Raw genomic sequence first — 21035 nt, 5'->3', positions numbered from 1 at the left:
GGGGGGGGGGGGTCTGCGCATACATTGGCGTTGTTCTGTTACTCATCAGGTCCAAAAGCGTGAACGAAGGTCCTGGCAAGGGGCACCCTTCGAAAGCCAATGGAACAGCGCAGAATGAAGAAAAATACAGAGAGAAGGAAGCTTCGATTTTTACACGCAAAATTAATATCATTTTAAGATCTCAGAGGTCCTAGAGTCGGATTTTTAGAAGTCTTAGACCCAAATCCAAATAAACCCCAGGGTAAAAGTGATCCTCGGGGTCAATTCAGTAGCGAAGTGGTCAAAGGAGATGAGTCAATTTTGACTATTGATCAGTCTTTAATCAATATCTCGGAATCTAAGGGAGATAACGAAATTTTCATTATGACCTTTTTTGTGGAGCCGATTCAGTGCTACAACAAATGTAACTCCGAAAATTTCGCTATTTCCCTTAGATTCGGAAATATTGCTCAAAAACTCAACTGGGAGATGAGTCGACTTATCTCCGTTTACCACTTCACTACTGAATTATATCGTAGGGGTAATAATTTTTGAATATTTGACCCGAAGAATAATTTTTTATTTAGCCTGTAGCCCCATTTGAATTAACACTGATTTAACTTTGGGATTAAATTTTATTTTTTGTTCCACCAAAATTAAATTAACCATCAATTTATACATCCAAATCTTCAAATATTCTATTGACCAATTATTTAGTTGGGAAGATTGACGATTACTTCGATAATCGAAAATCAAGTACCTAAAATTTAGCATTAACTTGTTGACTAAAAAATTACATTTCAATATTATCAAATATTTTATTCACCATCAATCGGAAAATTTAGTTATTAAATTTTATATTTTAAATTTGTTCAATATAGTTAAACTTTGAACAATATAAGGAGTAATACTTCTTAATATTGTCAAAATCAAATATTATTGGCCATCTCTGCTTGCGATTTTGGATAAAGATTCTTAATTTGAGATTTCGTAGTCTTGATTTGAGAAACTTGAATTTTTTCGTGATTACAGGGCATGAAGCCATGACGTAGCCACCATCAAGTTTGGGAAGAGGCGTTACTTGGGAAAAAATCATGGTGAGTAAGCGTTATTAAGGTGCATGAAAACTTCTTGTCATTCGGCGAGAATTGATTTCATTATTTAGTCGGAAAATTTAGTGGAGGGTGACCCGGAGGGTTTGAAGGTCCTCACGGTTACAATTACGTAAAAATTACGTTACGCAGCGGAATTTTGACGCATGTTTCAGGTAATTATATTAATTTGAGATGTCCGTTTCTCTGAGAAATGGTGGAATGTTCTAGAAAGTGACAGAGCGATCTAGACCGGTACAGAATTCTCTAGAAAATTTGAGAATCATTGGGAAAATCCCAAACCATTCTGAAACCCCTAAAAATGCTTCGACAATATTTTAAAATATTCTAGAATTTTCTAGCATTCATTCTAGCATTCGTCTAAATGTCGATTTCGGAAATTCTAGTGTGTTTAAAATAAAAGGTGGCAGGTTCTCAAATTAATGACATTCGCATTGTTAGACCGAGATTATGTGAAAGGGAAAAAGTTCAGGATTAATTCTACATTAATTGAGTCATGGTCAGCGGACACACTTTTGGTGACAAAGGAGTCGTGTATTAAATTGAGATAGAATCATAAGTTTCAGAGATATTTTAAAAGGTACTTGAAACACGAGTGACTTAATTTTTTAACAGAAAAAATCATGAATTCAAGGAGGAGAATGTCTTCAGTTTAATAACCAATTATGCTAGATTCAATCGAAAATTCTTGAGAATTAAAATTATTTCATCTAATTTTTTAGGAAAAAAATTCCTCAAAATCAGAAGTGATAGTGTGGTTGACATTAATTGAGTCAGCGGACACACTTTTGATGACAAAGGAGTCGCGTATTAAATTGAGATGAAATCATAAGTTTCAGAGATATTTTAAAAGATACTTGAAACACGAGTGACTTAATTTTTTAACAGAAAAAATCATGAATTCAAGGAGGAGAATGTCTTCAGTTTAATAAACCTGAATTCAAGAGCCAGGATTCCCTCAAAATAACCGGAAATGTGGGCTAATTCAAGAACAATTATGCTAGATTCAATCGAAAATTCTTGAGAATTAAAATTATTTCATCTAATTTTTTAGGAAAAAAATTCCTCAAAATCAGAACTGATAGTGTGGTTGACATTAATTGAGTCAGCGGACACACTTTTGATGACAAAGGAGTCGCGTATTAAATTGAGATGAAATCATAAGTTTCAGAGATATTTTAAAAGATACTTGAAACACGAGTGACTTAATTTTTTAACAGAAAAAATCATGAATTCAAGGAGGAGAATGTCTTCAGTTTAATAAACCTGAATTCAAGAGCCAGGATTCCCTCAAAATAACCGGAAATGTGGGCTAATTCAAGAACAATTATGCTAGATTCAATCGAAAATTCTTGAGAATTAAAATTGTTTTATCTGATTTTTTAGGAAAAATATTCTTAAAAGTCAGAAGTGATAGGACATGCTAGCACAAATAGTTTAAATAATTTAAATCGTCAAATGTTTCATTTATTATCCATTTCGCCCCATTTTTTCGTAATTTATAAAATTTTTAAGAGAAAAAAATTGAATTAGATTTAAAAAATCCCTTGTCATCAAAAAAATTTCGCAATAAAATTGATAAAAAACAACGCAAGTGAACACATTTTTTAAATGCCATTCGCTGAGATAATGAAAAATACAGTTTAGAATTCAATTCACCCCGTGAGCAATCCGTTGTCATGAGAATCTCGCCACATTGGAATGTGCAAGTTAAATCATTGTTATACTCGCGTTGCCCGCGAGACAGTGAGTTTAAAAAAGAAGTGAATAGTGGATCCAGAATATATATTTTCATAGCCGGCAGGAGTTGGCCGTTGGTAACGGTGCCTCCTGCGCAACAGAGCATGCCTGGGGTTTAGAAGGCTACCTTGGTGTGTTTTTCACCACTCTGTCCTTTTCTCTTCCGTCGTTGGAGTTGATACAAATATGAGCAGAATATTTTTGTAGAACTACACATGTCTGTCCATAACTGGGCAAAATTCCGAGATCAGTGCGGGATTCTGATTCACAGTTGATTCAGCACTCAGAATTTGCATAAGATGAGGCTGACGCGCGGTTTAATCCTCAGACATTCGGAATGTTGGATATTAATTCGACTGATTCATCGGGAATTATTATTTCCAGGGAAATTAATTCATGTTATGGATGAGTTTTTCATGCATAAATCATAAAAAATTGTTTTTTCATGTTTTTTAGAAATTGAATTAAATTGAACTAAATAATATAAAACGATGAATAACTGTGTAAAAACAAAATCAATTTTCCACTTGTTTAATTTTTTTTTAATGCTTTTGAATGCAAATTTCTCGTGGCGTCACAATAAAATTTCATCCTCATTCGGAATTTAAAATCGCTTCTTTTGAAATTCTCCCGACATGAAATGCCTTTCGGCGGATCAGTTCCCATTTTTTTCCTGAAACTGGGCAAAATTCCGAGATCAGTGCGGGATTCTGATTCACAGTTGATTCAGCACTCAGAATTTGCATAAGATGGACTGACGCGGGGTTTAATCCTCAGACATTCGGAATGTCGGATATTAATTCGACTGATTCATCGGGAATTATTATTTCCAGGGAAATTAATTCATGTTATGGATGAGTTTTTCATGCATAAATCATAAAAAATTGTTTTTTCATGTTTTTTAGAAATTGAATTAAATTGAACTAAATAATATAAAACGATGAATAACTGTGTGAAGACAAAATCAATTTTCCACTTGTTTAATTTTTTTTTAATGCTTTTGAATGCAAATTTCTCGTGGCGTCACAATAAAATTTCATCCTCATTCGGAATTTAAAATCGCTTCTTTTGAAATTCTCCCGACATGAAGTGCCTTTCGGCGGATCAGTTCCAATTTTTTTCCTGAAACTGGGCAAAAGTCCGAGATCAGTGCGGGATTCTGATTCACAGTTGATTCTGCATTCAGAATTTGCATAAGATGGACTGACGCGGGGTTTAATCCTCAGACATTCGGAATGTTGGATATTAATTCGACTGATTCATCGGGAATTATTATTTCCAGGGAAATTAATTCATGTTATGGATGAGTTTTTCATGCATAAATCATAAAAAATTGTTTTTTCATGTTTTTTAGAAATTGAATTAAATTGAACTAAATAATATAAAACGATGAATAACTGTGTGAAGACAAAATCAATTTTCCACTTGTTTAATTTTTTTTTAATGCTTTTGAATGCAAATTTCTCGTGGCGTCACAATAAAATTTCATCCTCATTCGGAATTTAAAATCGCTTCTTTTGAAATTCTCCCGACATGAAGTGCCTTTCGGCGGATCAGTTCCCATTTTTTTCCTGAAATTGAAGGTGAGGCCGGTTGCGACTGATCCAACAGACTGTAGAAACGCATCGAGGCGTGAGATAAGGAGTGACTCTCCGACAAGATCCTCGTGATCAGCCGGATCACGTCCCAGAGTCATACACCACCTCGAAACACACATGGAAACACTGTTCACCTTGTAAACACGATGGGAGATGCCACACTATCTTTCTTCATCCATCCAGATAAATAAAGCCACAGGAGGAAAAAATATTTCTTGTTTCCAGTTAAAATTACAGAATTTTAAAATTCCGGCAGAATAAATAATGATGATATTTTATTCAATAATAGTTTCTTTGGAAAGTTTAATTGAAACAAAATATGCAAAAAATGGTGCATTGTATTTGAACAGCATTTTTCAAAATTTTCCTACTCATTTCAACAAAATGTTTCCATTTCAAAAAGATGAAGTCATATTTAATGCAAAGAAAATGTTTTTATTATTCATTTCATTCACGTAAATAAAATAAATAATTGAAACATGGAATGAATAATGAATAGAAATGCAAATTAATTTGAATAAATACAATAATTATTGCATTATTAAATTAAGTGGATTGTTGTTCTCGAATTAAAAAATTCATCATTAGAGAAACATTGGGAATTGAAATAACATTTTCTTAATAATATTTTCCTTAAAAACCGAACAAAAAGTTCTAATTTTCAGTGATTTTTAATTAAATCTGGGACGATTGTAGAATATGCGAAGAAAATAATGCATTTCAGTTGAATAACATTTTTCTTGCAAATCTTTTTACTCATGTAAATAAAATAAATAATTAAAACATTGAATATAATGCGTAAAAATGCAAATTAATTTGAATAAACATAATTATTTGAATCAAATGAATTTTATTTAAAGCAAATGCACAATCTTGTGAATGTGAATTATTAAATTAAGTAAATTGTTGCTCTGGAATTAAGAAATTCATCGTTAGAAATGTCCTCGACATCTCGCATAATTCATATCCCCATCGAATTCACGGAGCAGTGGGGATTGAAATTGTTTATCGACTTCATATTCTCCACGAAATATCGTCCACTCGGTGGAAACAATTTACCCCAGTACTTCACTAAATCGAGCGTTTCTACGTCCTTGCAGCTGCAATCTGGTAAAATCAACGCACGTGCACGACAAATGGTTCTTAAGGAGAGTGAAAGTAGAATTGAAAACTGGTATTCTATCCGGCGTACTGGCATTCTCGACAGCACTGATATCGATTTTTATTGTTATTTCTTTTAACGAATACATTAGTTCGTGCGCGAATGTCGTAGCTGAGACGTAATGGAAATCGCAGATAAATTCTCGATTCTGTTCTGTAAAACGTTGAAATGCTATTAAGAAACACATTTTTTTTTAATTATCATTTTTTAAAAAGATGAAACGGAAGTATTTAAATTTTTTTTCTCATTTTTATTCGAGAAAACAACTAAATGGTATTAATAACTATTAATATTATTTATATTTTATATTCTGATGTATTATGTATCACGTAAGACATATCGATATCTGATAGGTTGAACAACACATTAAAAGAAAAAAGAATGCAATGAGAATAAAAAAAATCCCGAAAAAGAATTAAGGATTTTTTTCATTAGTTTACCGAGGAATTTATATATTATTTATAGTAATGAATATTTTTCAATATAATTGTAAATCTACAGCAATTATTAGAGACCGAATAATCAATGTAAAATCATTTATAACAGTTTTGTTAACATTCCGACGGTAAAATTTACAGTTTCGTTAAAATTTTGAAAGCGATTAAATAAATATAATGAATTAAATTAATCAGTGAATTCTAAATTGAGACTTGAATTAATTTTTACGCCAAAGATAAAAGATAATCCTTCAGATTATTCTTTTATTAATATTTCTAAAATTTATATTTCGACACTGACAACATCTCCGGACATAACAAAGAAAAAAAAGAAAAAAAAGAAGATTATTGTATTAACGATAAACCACGTATGTAAATTAGCAATTTTTTAAAATAAATTGTTGAACCGCTATAAAAAAATTGAATGTTTGTTTAATTCATTTTTTTCAGAAATGGAAAATAAAGTATTTCATTTTTTTCTCATTTTTACTCGAAAAACAACTGAATAAACTTTATAACTAATTAATATTATTTGTATTGACACGTGAAATAGAAAATTTCAAAGTAAAAAGAGGGAATGAATCAAATGAGAACAACAAATATAAAATAGTATAAAAAAAGGAAAAGGGAAAGGAAAAAGTTGATAATAAGTGGAGTATCACCTTGACATTAATTCACCGAGCATACTCACCACAAGCATTATTCATTAATTAACAGATGTGGCTGGCTCTGACATTCCTGCTGGTTGCTATTGGGCTCGAGGGAGTCTGTGGACAGAGCAACTATGCCTCCCAGGGGAATAGCATTGAGCCTCAGCCTGGACTACCACCGAGCACTGTGCTCGATGGAAAAGTCACAAAGCTCGATGAATTATCACCGATAATATATTTAAATCGAACGAAGGCATATCTTAACTGCAGCCAGGGGAGTATGGAAGTGGAGTTGAAATTTCAAGAGCCTTTTTATGGTGTTGCCTACGCGGATTTCGATAGAAATAGCGCGTGCTTTGTCAGGGGACGTGGGCTGGATCATGCCAACTTGCAGCTGCCTTTAAAAGGTGGGTATTGAGACACTAATGTGACGCAATCGTGATTGAATGAGTTTTATTGATGAGTCGGGCTAAGTGATAGCTCGATCTTACTTGGTCTTCTGCTTTTTAGGAGTGTCTCGGGGGATTGAGGCGATGAAAAAATTTTATAGGAAGTTTTTCGCATTTCAATTGCAATAAAATCCCCATGAAAAGTCCACTATTTTTTTTCTTGACGATATTTATGAGAAACTCGGACTGAAGTTTAACAAAAAAAGACTACTTTTACTTTTTTTTCAATTTATGGATTTTATTTGGATATAAATATTAGATAAAAAATTAATGAAATGTCCAATGGAAATATTGTACTGAGGAAATCCATAGAACTCGATTTTTCTGCAGAAATTCCTTGACACAAATTTCCTAATTTTTTTTGTTTCATTTTTTTTATGAAAAGGGAAGAAAAATGTAAATTTGTTTTTAAATTTATGTCGAAAATTTCACAATAGAAAAAGTTGTGTAGAAAGATGAAATTCTACTGATTTTTACTATTAATTTTTATTGCACATTCTCATAAAAAAATCGCAGTAAAGCTGTGGAATTCTTCAATAGAATCGGCCAGGCTAAGAAAATTTTGAGAAGAACTTCAATAGAAATTCAACAGAACTTTCTAACGAATCCTTCAGGTTTTTCGATGAATTTCTTTCCTGCGTGGAACTTAATTCATATTTTTTTCATAGGATGCGGCACAAAACAAGATCCACAAAGAGTCTTCACGAATAATATTGTAGTGAGATTCCACCCGGGATTGGAAATGGATGGGGACGAAGTCATTACGATAATCTGTCGATATCCACCACCGGTTACTCCGAAACCGGACCCAATTCCTCTGCCAATGTAAGTTAATTCATCCAATTTAATCTTTAATCCAAAGAACTAACACTTTAGAGTTGACTAAAACTCTTTCTTCAGCATTTTTTTCATGCATTTTAACAATATTTTCTCAAAACCCCATTCATTCGCTTCAACTAAACGATTTCTCTGTTTACTTCGAATAAATAAATTCTTCTACCGACGGAAAATATAGAAATCAATAATGATGAAGTAGTTGTCAATAATTACGGAATAATACCATCAGTAACAGATTTTCCAAGAATTTTTCCCAACGATTAACGATATAACAGCTACAAATGACCCTCTATTACACGAAACAGGAGTGAGAGGATATAGTTTTAACGCTGCAGAATCTCCGAGGCCGTAATTATAATCCAAACACACGTACATTACACCGGATACCTATTGTAACTCTGTAATAACGCCACTATAGATATCATCAATTTACATGTAACAGGAAAACTTCTAGCCACTTCGATATCACATCTATTGATTTCCAATAATGCATGTGTTACCACTGCCTTTCACCACTCAACCGAGTTAATTAACAAAATTGTTATCAAGAGTAAATTGGAATATCCTGACGGGGGAGTATCAAGGACCATCAATTGGCGGGGGATTAAAAATATGAGGGCATTTGCAATTCGAAACATGTGTTGTTATTTATATCGCGCTCTTAAATCAATTTATTTGAAATTATCGGCTTGCCGTGAATCAGATGTTACCGTGGTTTATCGTTAATGAGGATGAGCTTATTAATTGTAGAATCATCACCAGAACAATCCTCTAATTATTGAACTGTAGTCGTATCAAGTCTCATTTGAATAATGACTTCTGCTGATTTCTTAATTTTCAAATATAAATCGATATTCACCATCAGGAAAACATTGAAATTTGATGATAAAGGAATGAAATTTCAAATTCCACTGAAAATTAAGTGAAATTCCAGATGTTTCAGCAGTAGAAAGATCATAATTCCTCAGTTTACTTGAATTTTCAACGAAAATGTGAATATTTAGTGTCAAGTTACGCTGCATTTTTAGTTAATTGAAAAATTAAGAATATGTTTATCTGAATTTTCTTGATTTCTAATGGTGAAAATTATTTCCCCATGAAATTTGCAGTTTTAAATAAAATAATTGAAGAACTAATGTGAACTAATGTGAGAAAGAAAATTTAATTTCCTCCCAAAATGACTCATTATCAAGATAATCCCGCCTTAACCCCTCAAGGTCAGCGTCCTTTCGACACTGGCCTCGCCGCGCGTTAAATAACAACGCGATTCACTAACTTCTTTTTTTATATTTTCTATTTGTTATTCAATTCACCCCAATTTCTTCAACAAACATTTATTTATTATAAACCCACTGGTATTCCACAATATAAAGGAGTAATAATCAAAGTCAAGCGCTTAGTCTGCACAAGAGAGTTTTTTTTAAATATTCAACTTTGAAAAGACATGGATTCACGCGCGGGTCCATGTCCCCCGGATTTAACCCTAGTCTGGTCACCTCCGCGGGGAATCCCCGCCGTGTTTATTTAGGCTTTAGCGTTGCCGAATTCACTCTACACTGCGCAGGCGCGTGTAGCGAGTGTCCGGCAATGTCCCGTCATGGGCAATTTCGTTTACCATGGGAAAAAATAATTCATCTGTTCGATGATGTGTTTTCTTTAGAAATTTTGGAAAATACGTTCTAAAAACTACTATAATTTTTCCGACACTTCAATTCACAAACTCAATTTTTTTTCAATTTTTCCGGTCAGCCGATCAATTGTAATTGAAGAAAAATGACGCGCGGCGGGGTATCCCCCATAGGGTGACCAATCTAGGGTTGCGGGGTTAAACTCCGATAAACCTAAAAAATCATCACTCCCTAAACCCGCCAAAAACATGAAAAACATCTTCTGATTTCAGCGCACCGGTCCTGACCCCAGCGCCGAGCCCGCTGAACGGTCTCCAAATTCTTCTGACGATATGCGCCCTCCTGTTCCTCTCCCTCCTGCTCCTCGGTCTAGGCTGCTCGTACCTCTGCCTAAAGCGTCGAAACGTCCGTGTAATCCACCGTCACCCCCTCGAGAGTGCATCCGGCTCGGAGATAACGAAGCTATCGCAGTCCTCCCTCGGTCACATCTCGATGTTCGAGGGTCTGAAGATTCCGCGAGCACACGCTCTCCTGCACGCAACAGCCTCCTCCTCAGGTAGCGAAGCGAACCTCGTCATCGACCACTCAGACACCCTTCCCAGCGATTACCCGAGTGAGAGCCACTCCGAGGTGGGCATAGAGACGACACACGCTTACGGCTTCGAGGAGGTAATCCACTCGAGCAGATCAACCACCTCATTAACCCCGGGATTATCCCACGTCGACGACATGCGATCGCTGCCGCTCTCCTCAGCAGGTTCCTACGACAACAAAGCCTTCGTCCACAGCCAGGACATGCGTGCCACCAGCTCCATCTACTCGGAAACCCTAGCTGACGTGGAGACGTCAGGAATGACAAGTGTAACTGCCTCCAGAGTATCCGTCCCTCGTCACCCAGTGGCTGTTCCCATCTCGCCCAAATTCGACGTACAGATGAGAGTCAAGCGAGCACCACCACCGCCACCAAGTCCCCTCCCCTCGGAGTCGGACGCAAGTACAGCCCTCGAGAGAAATCTAACCACAATCCTAGAGAGAGAAGAAACCACTCGATCAATGGAAACCCCAACCCCAAGAATGACAACCTTCTCGTACGTCCCGGAGCTTCACGGACCACCGAGCAGTACAATCTCCCGTCAGCAGACCCCTCCGGTCTACTCGAGAATCCTGAGAAAGCAGGCGGAACGCGAGAGTTACGAGATAACTTCACATCCCCAGCCATCAGCCACAATTCACCGACCAAGAACGCTGAAGACATTGGACGAGTTCAGCGAGACCAGAACTATGACAGAAGTGACGGACGCTTCTCACGCTAAATACCGTGTGGCGAGTATTCTCGCACCAACACCACCTCCACCACCGCCGATAGCGCCGACACACGCGTCGATACAGCAGCGAGATCACATGAGGGAGGAAGTTGAACCCTTGGTCGAGCCAGTCGTCTCGCCGAGAAGACCGGAGATAACGACTCATGAGGTGGACGACGTCTTCTTGCGAACGGTGACCGAGAAGAAGACCATCGAGGATGTCGAGAGACACCGGAGACAGGTGACTGAGTACCGCGCAAGACCCCAGCCGGATCCAAAGTGGGATGTCACAATCAGAAATTACCCGACTCAGGAGCTGCCACCACCTCCGCCGCAGTGGGAGAACTTCTCCGACGTCAGTTCAGCGTCGAATTTGACGATAACGAATGAGCCGGCTCACAGACATATGGAGGACGTCGACTCGACGATACAGCCGACGTACTCTCGTGCGGAGATACCTTCAAGGTCACCTATGGGGCTCGACGATGGTGATGACAATTGGGAGACGCTGTCGCGGGTGCTGGAGCCTCAGTACGCCGGCGAGCTGACGGAGGACGATCGCGAAAAGTGGCGGGAAGTCATAACGACTGAGAGTAGTCTGAGGACTCTCCTGCATGAGGCTGTCGTCAAGGAGGACTACGACCTGATTAGGAAGGACGAGAGGTACCAGACGCTGTTCCCAGAGACCAAGTGGGATGTCATCATTCGGATCCTGAGCCCTCCAGCCACTTCGATAGGGTCCAGCAAGAGCGGGCAGAGGTACAAGCGAGGGAAGGGCTCGGAGTGGGACAGTAGGTCCAGGAGGTCCTCTCTGCCGACTTTGTACGAGTACGACAGCGACGGCGGGACCTCCATCAGGACTCACGACGTCCCTGGGGTGCCGTCAGATGAGAGGAGACGACTCTCCTCCGCCAGGGGGGGCAGCGAGGTCGACCTAAGGTCAATGTCAGAGACCATTCGGGACTTCAAGATGCAGAGGGATGACGTGAGCTTGAGCTCCTACGATGCCGACTCAATCGTCAGGTCTCTCAGTCAACCCAGCTTGGTGCGGTCTGGCTCGGAGTTCACGGAGCACTGGGGGTTGCCGGCCAGGAACCTCAGGGCGTGGGCACCCGAGCCGGAAGAGACTGCTAGCTCTCCCGAGACAACGCCCAGAGCTGTCCGGAGGGGGGACAGGGTCGAGGTGATGACGTCCTTCAACTCTGGGCCGAGGCAGGGCCCGAGTGGGGTCACTACCTTTGCTAGGTCCACTAGGTACGAGAGGGAAACTGTCAGGGTGGGGGAGCAACCGAGGTCCAGCTGGTTCAATGACGATTCGGAACCCGAGATGCAGATTTGAACGAACGAAATTATCATGCTTGCCGATGGTTGCAGGTCAAAATGAGAGAACATTAACACTTAATACGTAATATCAACGTATTTTGATTTCAAATAAGGTTGTTTGAACTGTATTCGGTAAAGAAACGGAAGACAACATGAAGAAGTACAATTTTTCATGTGTAAACATCAGTTAATCATAGACTCAACGCTCGTTACACTAAGAGAGCGAACTGCGCACCTCAATTGTTGGGGCGTCCGCAAGCTGTCGTTAGTGGGGTTGTCCCTGACGATGAGATAGGAAATGAGGAATGAGGAATACACGGTACAGACAGGAACAAGGACGTTTACACATGAATTTTAAGTACTTCCGAAGAGACTCGCGTCGGTTTTTTGTATCAGATTCTTGTTATTCTGACCTGCCAACCCTGCCGAATTATTGAATATAGATACACTTGTTATATTCATCACTGCCCAGAGATATTTTTAACTGATGGTAAAGACATAATTCTTAATGATTGAATTTTATAAAAACGCGGAATCGTCACAAGTCATTATAGCAACATGGATCAACTGCCCGAACGATTCCTTGCCAATTTTTATTTTTCTTTTTTCAATCCTTCGATCTTTTTGGGTCGACCGCCGGATTTTCCACTTGCCACTCGCAAAATACCTTTTTGATAACTTTTTTTTTCAATGAAAAATCGAGTGGGACTGTAGAGTCCGGCTGCACCGGGCCACTTCCGTTTCGATGATCGTGTATTAGAGAAATGTCGTAACGGAAGTGCCTGGAAATGTCTCTTAGTCGCGTAACACTTGGCTTCCTAATAAGAACACCTTTCGTATCACGTAATAACGAAAATAAGCAGAATAAAAATCGATAAATCGCCAATTGCCCACGAGCGCTAGTGATAATAGTCGCATAAGTGAAAACGAAAAAAAAAGGTAAAAATAAATGAAAAGAATTAAAAACAACGGTGCTGGGTCCACGCTTCCTCTAATGTAGAAATACAATAGTTCGTAAGAAATTGTCTTTTTATAAACGTGAACGAAACGTACTATGAACGAAATAAAAAAAATTGTTGATGCTGAGTAAAGGAATAATGTTGTGCAATAGGATGAGGGATAACATTCAGGGGCATAATTCTCCGGTAGAAATGTATCAAGGGGGAGAAAAATATATAAATGAGGTGGAAGAAAAGGTAATTGGGTCGGCTGATGCCTGCGACCCCGCTGGCACCAGCGCAGATGAGAAGAAAGGAAAACAGGGAAAATGTTTAATTCAGGTCTTCTAGTGAGCTTCTTCATGAATGTCGGACCATCATCCCTTAATTAATCGCACGAACTTGTTTCCTCTTGCCAATTTTTCTTCGACTTATTCAATACATAAATTTAATAAAGATATTTTTAATCGAAAAATTGATGAATTTTTATTTTTCTGGGAAATTCATTATTTAAAAATTTTTTTTCTCTCAATTTTGACGGAATTGTATTTAAAAATCAAAATCTATTTATTTTTTTCGTGTTAAAACGACAGAAAATACGAAAATGTGGCTTCAAATATTTTTAGATCTTGAGATATTTTTCAAAAGCTGAAAACACCTCGACTTTTGCATCAACTCCTTTTCCTTAAGTAGCTCCTAAATTTGTAAATAAAAAGTAATGTTGAAAGGACGTAGACGAGGGGAAGAATAACCGTAACGAGGAGAAAATATTCAGTCATTTAGCTGCATTAGTTTGCAAATTTTCCCCACGAGAATGAGAATAAATTCCACAATTTCAAAGTTTTTACACCGAGCAAACTTGTATATTCACTGTATCGGAATTTACTATAACATTACGGAATAAATAATGCTTCTACTACCACAAGTTGATTGCAATTTCTCATCCCCTTCGCTCTTGAAACCACAACCCCACAAAGTGGAATTAAAAAATGGGAAATAAATATAACCCGATGATTCGATAGGGATTTCCCACGAATTCATTCTGTCCGGGGATAATCCGATTCTGGTCACGTGAAAATCCCGGACGGAAAACCGCAGAATATATTTCCAACCGTCAGCCCCAATTTCCCGGTGTCGTTCAGGAGAATAAAACAAAATTTGAGGGAGGAGAAATGGAGTGACAGCAGGGCTGAATGTGTGAAGTGGATATGAATCTCGTGGTTTCTGTTTCATTGCCATTGAGGAGGTGGGATTCAGGGGAGATTGGAGCACAATAGTGTCGAGATGGATTTTTTTTCTTGTGGCAGATGTCGTTTGTAAAATTTCATCGTCTGGTAGGGTGTAACGAGAAGCTCGAGACAGACATCGATTCACTTCTGGGAGAGTGACACAATGCCTGGAGGAAGGAACAATACCTGAAGATAGAGAGGGGAAAGAATTGATTTCTTTGTAAAAAAGAAAAAAATTATTGAATTAAAAATACAGTTTTTTCGACGAAATTTAATATTTATTATTTATTTTTATTCTTATTATTTATTTATTATTATTATCATTATTATTCATTATTAATATTTTTTATTCACCAGTCTCACAGGCGAGGTTACCAAAAAATTGGAACCCGATTGAACGTTTATTGTCAATTCAATGAAATATTCATTCCACTCACATCGTGAAAGATATACGAGTTCATCAATTCTCAACACAAAAATCGAAATGAAATGAATAATTTGAAATAAGAAATTTTACTCGATTATCTGATTTTCATAAAATTATTAACGTTGTTCCTCTATGAATTTTCCCCCGTCAATTCAAAAACTGATAAAAAATAATTAAAACCTTTCCGATTCGTAACAACTCCAAAAAATTCCTCTTCCACCTCAGACAATTCGGCGTCAGTCCGTCTACGACTCCTGAAAACAGTTTCAGCGGAGCATGTGTGATGCGGTCTCACGAATTCCCCCCAAGGCGGCGTAGAAAAGGAACAGCAACTGGCAGACAAGCGTCCTCTGCGGCTGCATTTTACATCAATTCAATATTCAAGAGAATATTCTTCTGAATTTTCCTGATTTTCATTGATTAATTAAATTGAAATTCACTGTTTCTATTGATTTTTCGCATCAAATTTTGAATGAAGTGAATATTTCATTGAAATATTCACTCTATTTACATCGAGATGATTATATGGGTTTATCAATTCCCCCAGCAAAAACGATTTCCTCCATTAAAACTCATCGTTCCTCCTGACAATGAGTTTCATAAATTCATTAACATTGTTTATATTAAGAATATAATATATTCTCCTGAATTTTCCTGATTTTTATTGAATAATTAAATCGAAATTCACAGTTTCTATTAATTTTCTAAATCGAATTTTGAATTTCTCATAATTAAATGCATTAAAATTCCTGTGGAACAACCACTTGATAAAAATATCCAAGAAATGTACTGGAAATTCCAGCCAAGAATTTCTGTCAGTGTTTACAATTTATAGTAGTATATCAATTTCATTTATTTTGAATTTGAATGAAATAAAATTAAATTTCTAATTAAGTGAATATTTCAGTAGAATTCAAAATTGAATGGCGTAAAATATTTACTGAAATATTCACTCCGTATCCATCAGACTAACTATAAGAGTTCATCATTTCCCCCCGCAAAAATCGAAATGAAACCAAAAATATGAAATAAAAAGATTTCCTCCCTTAAAACTCATCGGACTCCGGCAATGAGTTTTATAAAATCATTAACTTTGTTTCTCTATGAACTTCCCAAAATTCGAGGATATATTCTCCTGAATTTTCTTCATTTTCATTGAATAATTAAATTGAAATTCCCTGTTTCTATCAATTTTTACATCTAATTTTTAATTTTCAATAATGAAATGCATTAAAATTCCTGCGGAACAGCCACTCAATAAAAGTATCCAAGAAATGTGTTTACAATTCATGGTAGCATATTTATTCCATTTGAATTTATTTCGAATTCAAATAAAATAAAATAAAATTTCAGTGAAGTATTCACTCCATTCAAAATTGAATGAAGTAAAATATTTACTGAAATATTCACTCGATATCCATCAGACTAACTATACGAGTTCATCATTTCCCCCCGCAAAAATCGAAATGAAACCAAAAATATGAAATAAAAAGATTTCCTCCCTTACAACTCATCGGACTCCGGCAATGAGTTTTATAAAATCATTAACTTTGTTTCTCTATGAACTTCCCAAAATTCGAGGATATATTCTCCTGAATTTTCTTCATTTTCATTGAATAATTAAATTGAAATTCCCTGTTTCTATCAATTTTTACATCTAATTTTTAATTTTCAATAATGAAATGCATTAAAATTCCTGTGGAACAGCCACTCAATAAAAGTATCCAAGAAATGTGTTTACAATTCATGGTACCATATTTATTCCATTTGAATTTATTTCGAATTCAAATAAAATAAAATAAAATTTCAGTGAAATATTCACTCCATTCAAAATTGAATGAAGTAAAATATTTACTGAAATATTCACTCCATATCCATCAGACTAACTATACGAATTCATCATTTCCCCCCGCAAAAATCGAAATGAAACCAAAAATATGAAACAAAAATATTCCCTCCACCAAAACCTGTCATTCCTCCGGATATCTGAGTTTCCTAAAATCATTATCTTCGTTTCTCCCCGAGCTCCCCTCCCGCATCAATCCCGAACCCTCCCGCCCCCCAAAAACCCCCCCTCCCCCCAAGACTCGGCGTCAGTCGGTCTACACCTCCAAAAACAGTTTCCGGATTCTCTGATGTGGTCCCATGAATCTCCCCGATGTGGCGTAGAAAGAGGACCGAGCCACCGAGACAAGTGTCCGAAGTCTAAAGAGAAGATCAACGCTTGCGCACATCGATCCCGCGGGCGACGGCGACCGAGGGGATGAAGAGCTTCTGTACATCAAGACTTTCTCCACCGATGAAAGCCCACCCCAAACCCCATCCGATAACCGGTGTCTCCGTGAAATCGAGCAGTCACGTGTCTTCCTCCCCCTGCATCAGACACTTTGGAAAAAAAAAACCCGTCGGGATATCTGCGCAGCGACACACGTACCGGGTGTGAATGCCGGGTGGGAGAGGGTGATGCCGGCTCAAGGTAAACGCACGAGTGCGGCTGGAGGAAGCGCAAACGGGGTGGTCTGATGGTGGGGTTGTCTCTGACGCTCGTGGGAAGGTGGCATGCCGGTTATAGTTACACCTGCATTTTCAGTTTCTGCACGAGTGTCGAGAGTTCGGGAGCATCTCATAACGGAGAGTCATCAACTGTTGGGTATCAGTGGAAATGATTTTGTGAGGTGATGATGACTATTTTTCATGGGCTTTCGGTTACATCGGGGGTGAGAGGCTTGGCCCGGGGCCTCATGTACAGATTCGACTACCTGTTACTCACCCGGATTTGGCGAGGAACATGGATCGCGTGAACTCGTGCCGACGACATTGAGCTTTCGGAGGGAATAAAACGGAGGGATGAGCTCTATGAGGAAGACGCCGAATCAATGCGCGCGGGATAATCCAACACCGGCGCGACGTTACGCACTCACTCCAAGTCCGAGTGTCAAGACAGTTAAGAGTTTTCTGTATGGGGGGAATTCTACGGGTCCGGGGTCGCCGCTGAGACATCGCTCCAAGTACGAGTTGAGGTCCATCAGCTTCGAGGGGAGCAAGGTCTTGCCGTGGACTTCCAGGTGAGTTTGATGGTTATTTTTTTGGTTTTGAGAGGGGAAGTTTTTGGAGAGTGATTTATTGGTAATTTCAATGAATTTCGGTTTTGGGGTTTTGTGAGAGGGGGAATTATGAAGTGGAAACCGCGGGATTCGGGGGAAATGGTTTATGGAAGGTGATAGATGTACGGAAAATTCTTCTTTTGATTGAAAGTTTGGGGTAATTGAGAAATTTTCGTCTTTCTGATGGTTAAATTTTGGAGGTCCTTTGAATTTGTTGGGAATTTTTTCCAGGGAAGTGTGCGAAAATAGTGGAGAATAGTGAATTGGATTTGTTACTTTGTACTGAGCGAAAATTGATGGAAAAAGGAGTTTTTTTCAAGAAATTTTTTTGTGTGTGAATTCTATAGGAAGTTGAAAGGAATTTTGTCATTTAAAATTAAGGTTTTTGTGGACAATTTAATCGAACTGTAAATGGAAGTTCGATTTTGAGATTTTTTCCAATGCTCAACAAATAAAAATGAAAAGAAATTGTTTCAAAAAATATTTTGAGTGATAAAAATTCTACGATACCTTTTATACCGATTGAATAACAATTTTTTTATTTATGAATGCATAGTCAAAATTGGAAAAAGGGATGAATAATATTGTTTGAGGAAGAGCCATCAAGTATTCATGAAATTGCGGTTGAGCGAATGAATAGGGAATTGTTGAGGGCCTCGATGCACTGTTCGATTGCTGAAAATTTACGGAATGGAAGTCAGAAAAATTTATGCAACTGGAGAAATTTTTGTCTTCCAAAATTTCGAGGTCCTTTAAATTTCTTTGGAAATCCTTTTGAGGGAAAACTGTGAAAATAGCGGAGTGAATTCGATTCTCAGGGGTTTGAAAATGTGATAGGGCGACGGGGGATTTTTTATGAGGCCTTCTTTGGAGTTCTCATAAAAATGTTGGTATTTTCCTTCGACTCCTCGAGATTTTTTCCGATGCTCAATAAGTAAAAATAAAGATAAATTATTTGAAAAAAATTTTCGAGTGGAAAAAACTGTGACGATATTTTTCACACTGACTGAATAAAAATTTGTTTTATTCATAAATGCACACGGAGAGAAAAATTCAATAACAATTATCAGGCAAGAACGTAAAAATTACGTTTCGAAACGTAATCCGCGAGCGAAGTAAAATTCAATAAAAAGTGTGAGGCCGAACTGAAATTGTACGAATCGCCACGTAAATTCTCCGATTTGTTCCGTAAAGATTAACCAGCCGTCTGATGATTCACCGCTGTGGGGACAACAAGTCGTTCCGTAATTTTTCCCCAACGATTGAGAAATTTTACGGAACGGAACGTAGAAATAAGTCACCAGCTTCATAAAAATTGTTGAACGTTCAAGAATTTTTTATTTTGGAGGCATAATAAGTCGGCAAGTTTCTGTAAGATTTTAGGGGAGGGTGGGGCAAAACGGCCCCCCTTCAATTGTCAATAACTTGTGAATGACATTGTGAAAATTCCCAGTTTCAACTTCATTTTGAAGATAATTTTTCATTCTTCAAAACGAGCTCTAACTCATCCCAATCGGATTATTGAATCAGAAAATATTGACGATTGAAGGGGGGCCGTTTTGCCCCATCCTCCGCTACTTCTTCGGGAAAAATTACGTGACGATTTCGTACTTTGTTCGGTGATGAACCTGAAAATTCCCTGTACGTTTCAGATTTCTTCTCTTCGATTCCTATAAAAATTGCCGGAAAACGATTCCCCATTGCGATTTCGTGAATTGTTGCGTAATTTTTACTGAATATTTCTCTCCGAGCACGTGAAAATGAGCCGACAGCCGCAATTCAAAGAAGGGATGAATAATATTGTTTGAGTATGAGCCATCAAATATTCATGAAATTTGCGGTTGAGCGAAAGAATAGAGAATTGTTGAGTGCCTCGATGCACTGTTCGTTTGTTCAAAAATTTATGGACGGGAGAATACCTCGCCCGTATCGCGGGTGATTTAAATTTTGAAATAATCGAGGAGAATATTTCCTAATATTTGTGTACGATAAACACGGGGTGTTCATTTATTTTTATGCGAATCCGTCGATCCGGAATGAAATGGGAAACGAAGTGAGTGGATTTTTCACATCTATTTCAATTTATCGAGTGATTTCAGAGGAGAATAGGAAAACTCCTTCCGCATTTAAAATTCAGTGAATTGTTTCTCAAATAAAATGATCAATCTCATGCCCAGAAAATTATTAGGACGTCATATCCATCCCGGCGACAAAATCATGAAATTATTCTCGTCGATCATGCAAAATGATGAATTATATCCCTCAATACAAAATAAATTTCTCGAAAATTCCACATGTTGAACCTCAATTTATCAACGTTATCGTTCCCGACATAACACCCTGACATTTTAATACACGGTATAACCGTTAAAAATTCGCACGATGATCAATCAACGTTGACGACATTAAACTCACCCCGTGACGATGGAATTCGATCAATTCAAAATTCTCGAAATAACCTAAAGCTGAAAATAAAAATCTCGGGAGACACCAGAGACTGGAAGAATCGAATGTATCGTCATACCCCATGCATATCGAATACTTCCCACGCATTGACACTGCACATACCTGGAGAAATAATTTAGTTGAAGAAAATAAAATTAATTGGAATCGACGTAATGAGTTTTTTCAAATAGCTCATGATGAAGTTTTTTATTTTCCTCCAAAAGTCTTCATTTTTTCCGAGGGAAACAAATATTTACTTGATCCGAATGAATATTTTGCTAGTTGGAAATAAAATAGTTGTTTAAATCATAAACAGAATTTATTATTCAGATCTAATGAATCGTTTATTTAATTTTAATATAGAACTTATTCGAAATAAATGAATTATTCACTTCACGCAATGAAAAATATGGAAAACAATTTATTTGGTCGTTCTTTTTTTCGAATGAATAATGAAATAATTATTAATGTTAATAAATAAGAGTATAAAATACAATGAGAAAGAAAAAAAAATTGTTAAAATGAATAAAACAATTTCAAATGAAGAGTATCTCTTAGAACAATCGCCCAGATTCCCCAGTCCTCATCATTCCGACAAAAACAGACATCAATTTATTCGATTACAGACGAAAATTCCTCAACAAACAGACACTCGATCACGTAACTTACTCTC

The 21035-nt window shown here is 37.3% G+C and overlaps 2 protein-coding genes across 2 annotated transcripts in view; both read left to right on the top strand.

The window, feature by feature from the left end:
• The window catches only part of LOC107035677, a 23764-nt gene extending 9185 nt beyond the window's left edge, over positions 1-14579 (top strand). The window contains exons 2-5 of the mRNA XM_015253223.1: positions 1012-1076; positions 6746-7085; positions 7796-7952; positions 9865-14579. Of these exons, the coding sequence (XP_015108709.1) occupies positions 1074-1076; positions 6746-7085; positions 7796-7952; positions 9865-12235 (2871 nt within the window). The 5' untranslated portion in view covers positions 1012-1073 and the 3' untranslated portion in view covers positions 12236-14579. The remainder of the gene's footprint in view (positions 1-1011; positions 1077-6745; positions 7086-7795; positions 7953-9864) is intronic.
• Positions 14580-17390: 2811 nt separating this feature from the next.
• The window catches only part of LOC107035629 (GTPase-activating Rap/Ran-GAP domain-like protein 3), a 55788-nt gene continuing 52143 nt past the window's right edge, over positions 17391-21035 (top strand). The window contains exon 1 of the mRNA XM_015253138.1: positions 17391-17878. Coding sequence (XP_015108624.1) covers positions 17661-17878 — 218 coding nt within the window. The 5' untranslated portion in view covers positions 17391-17660. The remainder of the gene's footprint in view (positions 17879-21035) is intronic.

This window comes from Diachasma alloeum, unplaced genomic scaffold (assembly GCF_001412515.2).
Source record: "Diachasma alloeum isolate Michigan unplaced genomic scaffold, Dall2.0 Dall_scaffold_00199, whole genome shotgun sequence".
In the NCBI taxonomy this organism is placed as follows: Eukaryota; Metazoa; Arthropoda; class Insecta; order Hymenoptera; family Braconidae; genus Diachasma; species Diachasma alloeum.
This window is presented reverse-complemented; position numbering and strand designations above follow the sequence as displayed.